Source organism: Orcinus orca, chromosome 2 (genome assembly GCF_937001465.1).
Source record: "Orcinus orca chromosome 2, mOrcOrc1.1, whole genome shotgun sequence".
Lineage (NCBI taxonomy): Eukaryota > Metazoa > Chordata > Mammalia > Artiodactyla > Delphinidae > Orcinus > Orcinus orca.
The window spans coordinates 98,119,053-98,132,603 of record NC_064560.1 but is presented as its reverse complement, the minus strand read 5'-3'; the positions used below and the strand labels follow the sequence as shown (position 1 = coordinate 98,132,603).

At 35.1% G+C, this 13,551-nt stretch overlaps 1 protein-coding gene across 9 annotated transcripts in view; it reads right to left on the bottom strand.

Annotated features, from left to right (window-relative positions):
- ICE2 (interactor of little elongation complex ELL subunit 2) overlaps nt 1-13,551 on the bottom strand; it is a 90,466-nt gene that overhangs the window by 38,838 nt on the left and 38,077 nt on the right. For 7 of the 9 annotated variants that reach the window (XM_049705976.1, XM_049705977.1, XM_049705978.1 and 4 more), the window contains one exon: nt 9,788-9,917. The exons of the other annotated variants lie outside the window; for them this stretch is intronic. In XM_049705976.1, the coding sequence (XP_049561933.1) occupies nt 9,788-9,917 (130 nt within the window). The remainder of the gene's footprint in view (nt 1-9,787; nt 9,918-13,551) is intronic. 9 annotated transcript variants of the gene reach the window in all.

Below are 13,551 nucleotides of genomic sequence, written 5' to 3'. Positions count from 1 at the left end.
GTTTGTCTTACATACATCTAGGGACAGTAAAAAGAATAAAGTATATAAATTCTATGGCTTGTTTTCTACCATTTCCCTTCTCCTTGACTTTTACTGTTCCTTCAATCAATTATCCAAGCCAACTTCACTTATTCTAAAAATACTTATTGAGCACCTCTGTGTGCCAGATACTGTTCTAGGTGCTTGGGATATATCAATAAACAAAAGAGACAAAGAGGAGGTTCCTTAAAAAACTACAAATAGAACTACCATACGACCCAGCAATCCCACTACTGGGCATATACCCTGAGAAAACCATAATTCAAAAAGAGTCATGTACCAAAATGTTCATTGCAGCTCTATTTACAATAGCCAGGACATGGAAGCAACCTAAGTGTCCATCACTGGATGAATGGATAAAGAAGATGTGGCACATATATACAGTGGAATATTACTCAGCCGTAAAAAGAAACAAAACTGAGCTACTTGTAATGAGGTGGATAGACCTAGAGTCTGTCATACAGAGTGAAGTAAGTCAGAAAGAGAAAGACAAATACCATATGCTAACACATATACCTGGAATTTAAGAAAAAAAAATGTCATGAAGAACCTAGGGGTAAGACAGGAATAAAGACACAAACCTACTAGAGAACGGACTTGAAGATATGGGGAGGGGGAAGGGTGAGCTGTGACAAAGCGAGAGAGAGGCATGGACATATATACACTACCAAACGTAAGGTAGATACCTAGTGGGAAGCAGCTGCATAGCACAGGGAGATCAGCTCGGTGCTTTGTGACCACCTGGAGGGGTGGGATAGGGAGGGCGGGAGGGAGGGAGACGCAAGAGGGAAGAGATATGGGAACATATGTATATGTATAACTGATTCACTTTGTTATAAAGCAGAAACTAACACACCATTGTAAAGCAATTATACCCCAATAAAGATGTTAAAAAAAAAAAGAGACAAAGACAGGCAATAAATATCATGACTAATTAAATTACATAATTTGTTAGTGGCTACCAGAAAAAGGGATTGAGGATATATTTGGAGCCAACAAACCAGAGGAAGAAAGAAACCCAGAGATGTAAGCCTGGCACTTAGGGGTGCTTCTCTCTTAGGAGTACCTGTTAATGTGGAAAAAGCAACTGAGAAGCTAAGAAATGAACCAGAGCTTTCAATAGTCTCTCAGGATTAGACGAACAAAAACTGGAGTTCAGGGTCTGTGAATTAGATAAACACAAGCTCTGAGCTGGGATCCTGGCTTGGTGATTCTCTAAAAGGACTCATAGCCTCAGCATACAGTTCTAGTCATGTATAAGATTTGTTATAGCAAAAGGATACAAGCAAAAGGAGAAACACCAAAAGGAAAAGAAGTGTGGGTGAAGTTCAGAGGAAATGAGATGCAATTTTCAAAAGTTCTCTCTTGAGTTTCTATTTGGGATGATGATAAAGCTCTGGAAATGGACAGTGATGATGGTTGAACAACACTGTGAATGTATTTAATACCACTAAATCATACGCTAAAAAATGTACAGTAAATTGTACCATAAAATGGTTAAAATGGTACACTTTATATTACATATATTTTACCACATTTTAAAAAAAAAGAGGTCTTTCCCATTGGAGTCACACAATATTCACTTAATTCCTCCAGCAACATTTTCTTTTTATACCAGAGAAGCTTATTAGAGACTCAGCGCTCAAGGTTTTTATTGGGAGCTCATCATGTAGGCACCCTCTGACTAACACATACCAAAATTCCAGACTCTCAGAAGGAAAGCAGATGTTCAGAATAAGCCATATTGTTTATACAAACAGTGTAGGCACAATGAACTCTCCTTATCAGCTAAAGGAAGTTTTACGTCAGTGTAGAAAACTGTTTACTAGCTAAGTTCCCAGATACCAGCCAGGGGCCAGACTTGCAAGTAAGCTTTTCCAAAGACTGGCAATGTCAGACCATGAATGGCAACATCCTAGCAATAAGGGGGAAACAGACTGGCCTATCTAGGGTCCAAAGTCAAGCTTCAAATCACCTAAATCCCTGTAACTGGATTACAGTGAATCTGGATTGCTAGTGTGGTCAAAAGTAATCCTATCTAGAGGAAGATAACATTTTAGCCCTTGTATTTGCTCTAGAATTTTTCATATACAATATCTGGCCCTTGATAAAGAATATTCTGGCATACAATGAAAAAACATGGAATAAAAAAGAAGACAGGAAAACAACATGCCACGGAATGAAGTGTCCCGGTAAAAAGATATGTTGAAGCTCTAACCCCCACTACCTCAGAACGTAACTTCCTTTGTAAGTAGAATGGTTGTAGATGTAATTAGTTATGATGGGTGGACCCTTAATTCAATATGAATGGTGTACTTATAGGAAGAGGATAGAGACACACAGGAAGAAGATCTCATATGATGACAGAGGCAGAGATGAAAGCGATGCATCTACAAGCCAAGGATGCCAAGGATTGCTGGCAAACACCAGAAGGAAAAAGAGGCAACAAAGGATTCTCTCTTACAGGTTTCAGGAGCATGGCCTTGTGACACCTTCATTTTAAACTTCCAGCCTCCAAAACTGTGAAACAAGAAGTTTCTATTATTTTAAGCCACCCAGTTTTTGGTACTTTGTTATGGCAGCGCTAGGAAACTAACACCAAAAAAAAAAATAGAAAAGACTCACAAAGAATCTAGATAACAGAGGTATTAGAGAAAGACTTTAAAGTAATTTTGCCTAATATGCTTAAGACACGATTGAGAATTTCTATAGAAAACTATAATGTATAAAAAAGAATCAAATGAAAAATCTAGAACCAAAAAATACAATAAATGAAACTGAGAACTCAGGTGATGGGTGAAATAGTATATTAGGGATAGCTGAAGAGAAAATTAGTAAAGTAGAAGAAAATATTGAGAATCATGCATAAAGAGTCAAAAGGAAGGTAAATACGGAAGAGCATGTAAGGGACACTAAGGATACAGTAAGATGTAACATAATACAACTGAAATCCCAGAAGAGAGAGAGAGCGAATGGGGAAGAAGTGATGTTTGGTGAGGTAATGACAAGAATTTTCCCAAACTGATAAAGGTCATCAAATCACATATTAAGGAGCAATGTTATAAAATGAACATGTAAAAAGGAATATTTACAAAGAAAACCTAACACAGGCACAATGTACAAAAATTGTTGAAAGGGAGAGAGATAAAATTTAAAGTCTACCAAAGAAAAGAGACATATTACTTGCAAAAGAGCATAAATCAGATGAACAGCTGACTTTTCAACAGAAACAAAAGAAGCCAGGAAACATGGGGTGGGGGAGGGATGGATTAGGAGTTTGGGGTTCGTAGATGCAAACTATTATACACAGAATGGATAGACAACAAGGTCCTACTGTATAACACACGGAACTATATTTAATACCCTATGATTAAACCATAATGGAAAAGAATATAAAAAAGAATGTATATGTATATATGTATAACTGAATCATTTTGCTGTACAGCAGAAATTAACACACACTGTAAATCAACTATACTTCAATTAAAAAAAAGAGCAAACATTGAATTGATAATTAGAAACTTTCAAAAAGAAAACTCTAGGCTTCACAGGTCAATTTTACCAAACATTTAAGTAAGAAATAATACCAATTTTATAGAAATTCTACCAGATAACAGAAAAAGAGGAAATAAATCTCAACTCATTTTATGGCATCAACTTAATCTTAATACTAATACCTCACAAGGAAAATTACAGGCCAATCTCACTCATAAACACAAATGGCAAAATAAATATTAACAAGCTAAGTCTACCAATAAATAAAAAGAGTAATATATCATGAGCAAGATGGACTTACGGCAGGAATACAAGATTGGATTAACATTTTAAAATTGATTAACATGATTCATAACCTTAGTAGGATAAAAGACAAAAGTTATACCATCATATAATCTCAATAAATGCAGAGAAAATATCTGATAATTTTTTTTTTACCCATTCATGATTAAAATTCTTAAACTAGGCATAGAAAGGAACCGCTTTCTTCTAATAAATGCTATCTACAAAAACCCATACAAAATACTAAACAAAATGTCTAATCTTCCCCTTTAAGATTAGACACAGGCAAGGATGCCCATTATTCACCTTCTATTTGAATTCTAGGCAAAGAAAGCAAGGAAAAAGAAAAGTATAATGATTGTAAAGAAGAAATAAAATGGTCATTATTTGCAGAGAACATAATTATTTAATTAGAAAATATAAATTACTAGAAAGAATGAGCTTAGCAAAGTTACTAAGATACAATATCAATATACAAAATCAATATGCAAATAAATCCTATATTATTAGTAACAAGCCGTAAGAAAATAAAATTTCAGAAATACCATTTATAACATAAAAGAATCAATTATCAACAAATACATTTAATAAAAGATGTGCAAGATCTCTACAAAGAAAATCATAAAGATATTAATAGAAATTAAAGATATAAATAAATAGAAGAATATCTAAAGTTCACAGATTGAAGGATTTGTTATTGTAAAGCTGTCAATTTGTTCCACATTGAGTCAATGCACTTCCTAACAAAAATCCCAATCTTCCTGTTGCTGTTGGGAGAAATTAACAAGTTGACTCCAAAATCTGTAAATGCAAAAGGGCCAAGAATAGCCAAAAAATTCTTTTAGAAAAACAAGTTGACATGGAACTCTACTCAATACTCTGTATGGAAAAATAATCTAAAAAAAAGCAGATACATGTATATGTATAACTGATTCACTTTGCTGTACAGCAGAAACTAACAACATTGTAAATCAACTATACTCCAGTAAAAATTAATTTCAAAAAAAGTTGACAAGATTTACTTTACCAAACAGTAAAAGATTTTATAAAGCTAGAGTAATTAAGACAGGTCTAGCTAGAGTAATTACTCTAACTAGAGTAATTAAGACATGTACTGCCTCAAGGATAGAGAAATAGGGAGTCCGGATTAGATTCACATATATGATTTACAACACAAGTAACACTGGAGAGCAGCAGAGAAAGGGTGGTCTTTACAATAAACGGTGCTGAAAACTGAAAAAAAGAAATCTTGATATTCCATGCAAAAATAAACACCACATAAACTGTGTATCTAGAAATTTAAAAATACTTTTAAAAAGCCTTCTAGAAGATATTATATTCATGATGCTGCTGTAAGGAAGATTTGTTAAACCGGGCAAAGAAAGCACTAAACATAAAGGAAATGGCTAAATATTGGTCTATATTAAGTTCAAAAGACACTTTTAAGAGACTGAAAAGGCAAGTCACAGAGTACGAGAAAAATATTTGTAACATTTAAAACCAACAAAGAACTACCAAACAAACAAAAACTTGACAACACAAAAAGAGGTTTGAATAGGCAATTCACAAAACTGATCATCCAAATGATTATTAACATGAAAGTGTCCAACTTCATAAATAACCAAGGAAAGGCAAATTAAAACAATAATGAGATATTAATAATACCTACCCACCAGCATGGCTAAAATTAAACTTATAAGGCCAAGTGTGGGCAAGGATGAGGAGAAAATGTAACCCTCACAGTGCTAATATAAGTGTAAATTGGTACAATCACTTTGGAAAACTTTTTGGAATTATCTACTGAAGATAAATGTAAGCTTAAACTATGACCCAATAATTCTATGACCAAACAGTTCCATTCCTAGGTATGGGCCCAACAGCAATATGTACCCATTGCACTAACAGACACTTACAATATGTTCATAGTTGCATTAACATAGAAACAACCTAAACAGGCTCCCAAAGTTAAATGGATAAATAAATGGTGGTATATTCTTACAAAGGAATATGTCAAAAACAATAAAACTACTGTTATACGCACATAAATTTCAAAAACTGTGTTAAGTAAAAGAAGGTATAAACAAAAGAACTTTATAATTCCATTTGTATAGAGCTGGCAAAAACCAAATGATTACATTAGAAGGCAGGACAGTGGTTACCCCTGGAGAAGAGAAGACAGCTATGTTGGGAAGTGGCACAAGGTGGGGTCTTCCCGGGCACTGGCAGTTTTCAAGTTCTTGGTCTGGGTGCAAATTATAGAAGTGCTGGCTTTGTTATAATTCCTTGAGCTGTACATTTACTTTTTTCACTTTTCTGAATGTATATTATACTTAAAAAGTTGCATATGGAAAAGAAAACATTATCAAATCAAAGATGTATTTTACAACTGACAATATTTTATAACAGGAGTACTATGTAGACATTTTTAAAATTATGTGTAAATATAGAGAAGTTACCAGTTGTTTTGTGTTAGTCCACTTTTAATCTTTGGTTAAGAAATCCTTTTTTACTCTTGTATCATAAAGATGATTGTCCATATTTTCATCTAAATTTTAGATTAATAGCTAGTTCTTTCTCAGTACAGAAATACACGAAGTATCACTTCATTATCTTGTGGTATCTATTTTCATCAAGGAGGAGTGTACTTTTAGGGCATTATATTATGTAATCATTGGAAGAAAAAGGATTTGTGCATATAGTCCCTGAGGTAGATCGAACAAAACATTATTATCATTTTTTTTTTTTGGCTGTGCCGCGTGGCGTGTGGGATCTTAGTTCCCTGACCAGGGATTGAACCCAGGGCCACAGCAGTGAAAGTGCTCAGTCCTAACCACTGGACCACCACGGAATTCCCTGAACAAATTATTATTATGTCCATTACATACAGACAAAAAAGCCCCGCGAGCCACAGCTACTGAGCCCAGGCGCTACAACTACTGAAGCCCGCATGCCTAGAGCCTGTGCTCCGCAACAAGAGAAGCCACCGCAATGAGAAGCCCGCGCGCCGCAATGAAGGGCAGCCCCCGCTCGCCGCAACCAGAGAAAGCCCATGCGCAGCAACGAAGACCCAACACAGCCAAAAATAAATAAATAAATAAATTTATAAAATAAATAAATAAAAACCCTCAAAACTCACAGATGCTTTTAAAATAGCACTTCAAAACATTCACCCCCGCATAAAAAACAAAAAACCCAAACAAAGCAAACACAACCATATAACAATGCAACATGTTTCTCACCAAACAGTGAGACACAGACATCACTGTTTCCGTTGTCAAAGATACCAAATACACCACTCCATTACATTAAAATGAATGCTTATCAGTGGATAGGATTTACCGAAGAGAAATAGCACATAAGGCAATGACTACTTATGACTTTAAAGAATACAGCAGTCCCCCCTTATCCACAGGTGATACGTTCCAAGACCCCCCCTAGTAGAAACTTGACATATACTGCCTGAAACTATAGTACCGAACTTGACATATACTGTTTTTTCCTGCATATACATACCTACAATAAAGTTTAATGTATAAATTAGGCACAGTAAGAGATAAATAATAACTAATAATAAAACAGAACAATTTTAACCATACTACAACAAAAGTTTTCTGAATGTGGTGTCTCTCTCCCTCACTCTCTCTCAAAATATCTTAACACAGTTAGCATCTTTTCCATTTTAACTAAGTACTTATCTGCACCGTGGCCATAACTTTTGCAGTTTGAGGTTTGTTTTGCAGTTTGACAGCAAAACAAGCACGAATTTCTTTTTCCTTCACAATTTCATGGATAGAGGATTCGTTCTGACCACAGATCTTAGCAACCTCAGCATACAACTTTTTTTCTTTCCTTATTAAGTTGAGAACTTTCACCTTTTCACTTAAAGGAAGCAGTTTGCAGTTTCTCTTCAGCATATCTAAATTGCAGCACTTTGGGACTGTTATTAAGTAAAAAGGGTTACTTGAATATAAGCACTGATAACTGAGATGCCACTAAGTGACTAATGGGTGGGATAAGCTGGACAAAGGGATGATTCACATCCCAGGCACTACACAGAATGGTGTGAGATTTAAAACATATAAATTGCTTATTTCTGGAATCTTCCATTTAATATTTCAGACCATAGTTGACTGGTTGAAGGTAACTGAAACCACAGAGAGTGAAACTGCAATTAAGGCGAGACTACTATAGTTTCGATGAAGTAAGCCATGTAGATATAGATGATGGTAGTTTTATCTGTTAAACTGTACATTAAAAAAAAAACCTTAAATGTTTTAGTCAGGAATGTCTTTTCTGTCAGTACTTTAAAGAGGATTTCAATGATAAGTTTTTGTTTGGGGCTTTCCTAAAATGGATGTGGTTGGCGATTGCTTTCAAGTAGTTTACACGAGGACTGTTGGTATGTGTCATGGCAACAGGTCTTTTGGAGGAACATTGAAATTGTGGTTATTGGCTGAAAACTACTACAATAAACTTCTGGCAGCGTGTATGAAGGGGGACGAAGAGGCTAGGCCCACCAAGTAGTACATTAGCCACTTCCTTTTTGGATTATATAAAGAGAGTGAATCAATGATCTTATTAACACTCTCACAAAATATGAAGACAAAATACTGATTAACCAAAATATGAAAAAGGTTTTCAAGTGAGTAAACTTTTTTTGATTAAGCAAGAAAAGCACACTTATAACACATATGACATACCAGGAATTATGCTAAGCACTATAAGAACATAAAGTTTCATCAGACTCTGACCTTAAACTACTTATTGTCTACGGGGAAGATAGGATAGGCTTAAAAAACAATTAGGGCTTCCCTAATTGGCGCGGTGGTTGAGAGTCTGCCTGCCGATGCAGGGGACGGGGGTTCGTGCCCCGGTCTGGGGGGATCCCACGTGCCACAGATCGGCTGGGCCCGTGAGCTGTGACCGCTGGGCCTGCACGTCCAGAGCCTGTGCTCCGCGGCGGGGGAGGCTGCAGCGGTGGGAGGCCCGTGTACCGCAAAAAAAGAAAAAAAAAAACCCAACAATTAAGTAGAAAGCAACAAATCATAAAAGTGGTAAAAAAAAAAAAAAAGAGTGCATTGAGAGCCCAAAGGAAGGAAATTACGTCATGGAGGGGCAGCTTGAGATAGCTGGCATGAGATGTATGGGATGAATAGAGAAGCATAGGATTAGGCATTCAAAGGAAACAGAACAGTATCAACAATGATTAGCAAGTAATCCTTCATGTGAAGTATGTTAACTGTACATGAACACAGCCAACACAAATTAAGAACCTGCCTAACTACCCCCCCAACAAAAAACAAAACCAGAAACAAAGTGAAAAACTATTTCATCAAGGTAATATTTGAGGTTTAAAAAAAATGTCATTATAATTTTAAGAAAATTTCAAAATATATATTTTAGGGCTTCCCTGGCGGCGCAGTGGTTGGGAGTCCGCCTGCCGATGCAGGGGACGCGGGTTCATGCCCCAGTCTGGGAAGATCCCGCATGCCGCGGAGGCACTGGGCCTGTGCGTCCGGAGCCTGTGCTCCGCAGCGGGAGAGGCCACAACAGTGAGAGGCCCGCGTACCGCAAAAAAAAAAAAAAAAAAAAGAAATATATATATATATATATATATATTTATTTATTTATTTATTTTAAAGCCAATTAAATAGTACTTTTAAAAAACGCTTGTTACAAAACATGTCTACATTTTTAGTTACACTCCTAAATAAAATAAGTATTTTAAAAATACAATGATTACATTGGCATTCATGTACAATAAGGGAGTAAGAGAGAAAACATTTGATAATCACTACTCCCACCCTGCCATTTAACTCTTGAGTAGGAATGGTGTTTTAATAGAAAGAAATATTAATATATCAGAAAACTGAAAATTAAAAGTACAGAATGGAAGTATCTACGAATGAATTGAACTGTATATATTTACAAGGGAATTAAAAAGGAGAGCAAAGCCTCTTGCATAACTTACCAACATAAAATGAGCAGTTGGAATGCAATAGACTTTCAGTCCATAAGCGACAAAGTTCACTTTCAGTCAGAGCTTCAACTCCATAACAAGCTTGATACTCCACTTTTGGTAGTACGTAAACTGGAAATTGCTGCAATCCAAGGTTATACTCTTATAAAGCTCCATTAATTTACTATTAACAGTAAATACATTTGCCTATATAATTTTGCCACTTTCAAAACACTTTCAGGTAATCTTATTTCATCCTTTCAAATACAGTAGGATTCAGACAGAAAGATGGATAGAACCCTTAGTAGATGTGGGCAAATGGTGGATAAATAAGAGATCGTGAACCAGAGGCTGCCCCCCCCCCCGCCACAACCAAAATCAACATACCTCTCCACACATGCACATATTTTATTTCTGTCACAGAACATGACTGACAGAATCCTTGGAACAAAGCCTCGGATACATAATGGCCCAAGGTTCAAAGCTAGAAGCTGGAAAGCCATGACTGTAATACATACTAATAATTCTCAAGAGGGTAAAAAAAGTAGGAATTTTTTTGCCCCTTTAAAGCATTAGTCACATTGTCTCAGGCTTAAATACTGTGTTTTCATTCTATGAATGTATGAGCACTAACACCTACATTAATATCTGTGAATGTTGCTATCTTCATTAATACAAAAGGCTTTATTCCAGACACTAAGTACCTGGCAAATTAGCCATTTAGCGTTTATTGGTCAGGACACTAAATAGATTAAGCAAAATGACTATACCCTCTACTAGCCTTAAGGAGGATATGTAAGGAAATACATGCTTGTAAAATAACATAGTGCTAGTCATGTTCACTGTGCTTATATTATCTCATTTCAGTCAAAGAAAATTCTAATCTTAATAGCAGTCTCTTCACTTCCAGCTGCAGAAGGAGAAACACATGATTTAAGGAACTTAAAGTGATATAACTGGTTAGTACTTTTGAAATTATACTAAGCTGTGTTTCACTTTTACACCTGAAAATATTTCATATATGTTTCAGAATTACTGATTTTCATAAAGTAGCAAATTTAGTGGGCTTATTAGCACAATGGTGGTAAGAACAATTGAAATCCACTAAAATTTCTGTTAACAATTAACTTTGGTTCATTATTACCTTTGAATGTAGTAAAACTCTACAGCAGTGCTTCTTAAATTTCAGTGTGTGTGAATAACCATTTTTAAATAAATGCAGAATCTGAGGTGAAAAACAAGGCTTTACATGTTTAATAAGTTGTTGTTCCAGGGGCCAAACTTTGAGTAGTAAGGTCCCTACAGTGTCTTCTTAATTTAAAAAAAAAAAAAAATTATGAATAGGGTAATTTCATTGCTAAAAGCACTTAATTGTATAATAATTTTTCAGCAACTGGTAATCTGCACTTATGGCTGCTTATAGTTGCCAATAGAAGCCAGAGATAAAGAAATGAAGGCCCAGAGGGCTAAGATATTTGCTCAAGGAGAGAGAACCAGTTTACAGCAGAGTCAGAAAAAGACTAATTGATAAAGAAGATCCCCTTTTGGATCATGAACAGGTAACAGAACTAATTCAAGATTTCTTTTGAAATTAAAAAATATTACTCTTTCTGAAGAAAGCACTCTGGGGGATTTTCTTTGATAATACTGTCATATCTATAAAACTAAATCCTGAACCTGGTATTAATTTCCATATGTATTCTACTGCCATCTCCAGGAAACCAAGGGAAAGAAAAGTCTGAATATTTGATCTCAGTATTCCAAAATTAAAGTGAAACTTTAAGTACAAAGTTTTCAAATTATAAAAATTAAATTTACTATTTCCTTTATCCCTTATTGGTCACTCCTATTCTAAATGAAAGCTTCTTTTGGTTCTCTGTCTTCCAATTTCTTACATAAACCTTCCAAACGTTTACATACATTCCTAAATAAATATTTCAAAGCTAGTATCCTGTCAGTAATCCCAATAGGTACATTCTGTTCTTTCCTAATATTCAAGCACCTTCAGGATCCTTTTTTTCTGGCCCAAGAATGCCAATATAAACTTTAATATAACTGGATCTAAATTTTTGAGTCACTTTAGAATATAACTCTTAAGAAATTTGGTTAACAGAGACAGAGGATAACATAATATTAAATCATTCAAAGGTACGTGGTCTGGATGTCATAATTATATGTAGAACTCAGTAAGTTCCAGCTTCATCTTGTGTTCCAAATTAGCCCTCTTTATTTCATGCCATCATTTGAGACTGGCTGCTGCCTTAAGTTCTCCTCTGTCATGTAGCTCTTATTAAGCAGAATTTTGATGAGAAGGGATAAATGATATTGGAAAGTAAAATCTCAGCTACAATAACACAGAATTGAAGAACCAAAGGAAAAAATAAGAGATGAGGTTCTTGCAGAGCAGAGGTTGAAGAGACTTCCAAGTATTTTAAAGCTTTACCTAAACAAGTTGGTTTTTAAGAAGGAAATGTTAATGACGATGCATTCTTACCTAACTAGAGTTTAAACACTACCTTCAAAATTTCTCAGCTAGTGCCTCAACTTCCCTTCTTTAACAACACCCTCCTCTCGCCTCAGTTTTTCTCATTTATTCAATACCTATTTATTGAGTATCTACGAAATAAAACATTTGAAAGAAACAGAGATGAAGAGGAGATGATTCCAAAGGGAATAAATTCTACAAAGGAATTTAAACCACGTGTACTAAACTATTACATATAATGATAGGTATAATATGATAAGCATTCACTGAAAATTTTAAAATTTTACTCCAGGTTTGACATGTCAGAAATAGAAGGCTCCTATTTAGCTAATCTTTGGGGCTTGACTTTTTTGATATATTTTGATGAAGAGTGAATTCTCTCCTGTAAGGTTTTATCTTAATATTTACAAATTTCACTTTAGTCAAGTGAATGACAATGTCCTTAACAGGTTGTCTCTTTCAACAATTAAACCAGTGTCCAAAAATATCCCTAGGCTATTCTTACTTAAGACATCCTGGCCATCAATAATTTCTAAGTGCTGTAAGCTGGCAGATCAATACAGAGTGGTATGGGCTCACAGAGTAGAAAATGAAAGAAATGAGGTTAGTCCCCAAATAAATCAGATAGCAAATATGAATTAATGAAATAAAACCTTGAAAATACAGTCCATAGCACTGACACTATATGTATTCAAGATATGCATGCTATGGCCATTAAATACAGATGAGACAGGAAAAAATCAGCAAATAAAGTAAAATCTTTTAATACAGGGAATATTTGTATTTATCTAGGAGGAGACTAAAATCAGACCTATAGCATTTCATCATTCCTGACATTCTCTTATAAAAAACACTCCCCCATATATTTAATTCAAAACCAGTTGGTTTCTATAATTTCAAGTCTGAACCAGTGATGAAATACCAAATTACGAGAATTAGAAATTTAAAATTTTATTCACAGTCTTCCTTCTAAGAACAAAAGTATCATCAAGCAAAAGATCCACTAGGTCCATTGGATTTTGGTGGACAACGTATACATCCTTGATCCTGATGGGTTAGCCTTAGAGGTTTTTCATGATAGACCCTCACACTATTGCTATTAGCAGCTCAGAAAGGTTGGCACTTCTTCTTTTCTTCTTCTTCTTTTAAAAATTTTTTTCCAGTTATACCTTAATATGGTAAAGCAGTAGTCAGGGACTTGATCCATAAGGGTCAATGCTGGAACATCACTGTTCCTGAGTCACCTGTTCCCTAATCGAAAATACTGACATTCTAAAGTGGTCACTGAGGA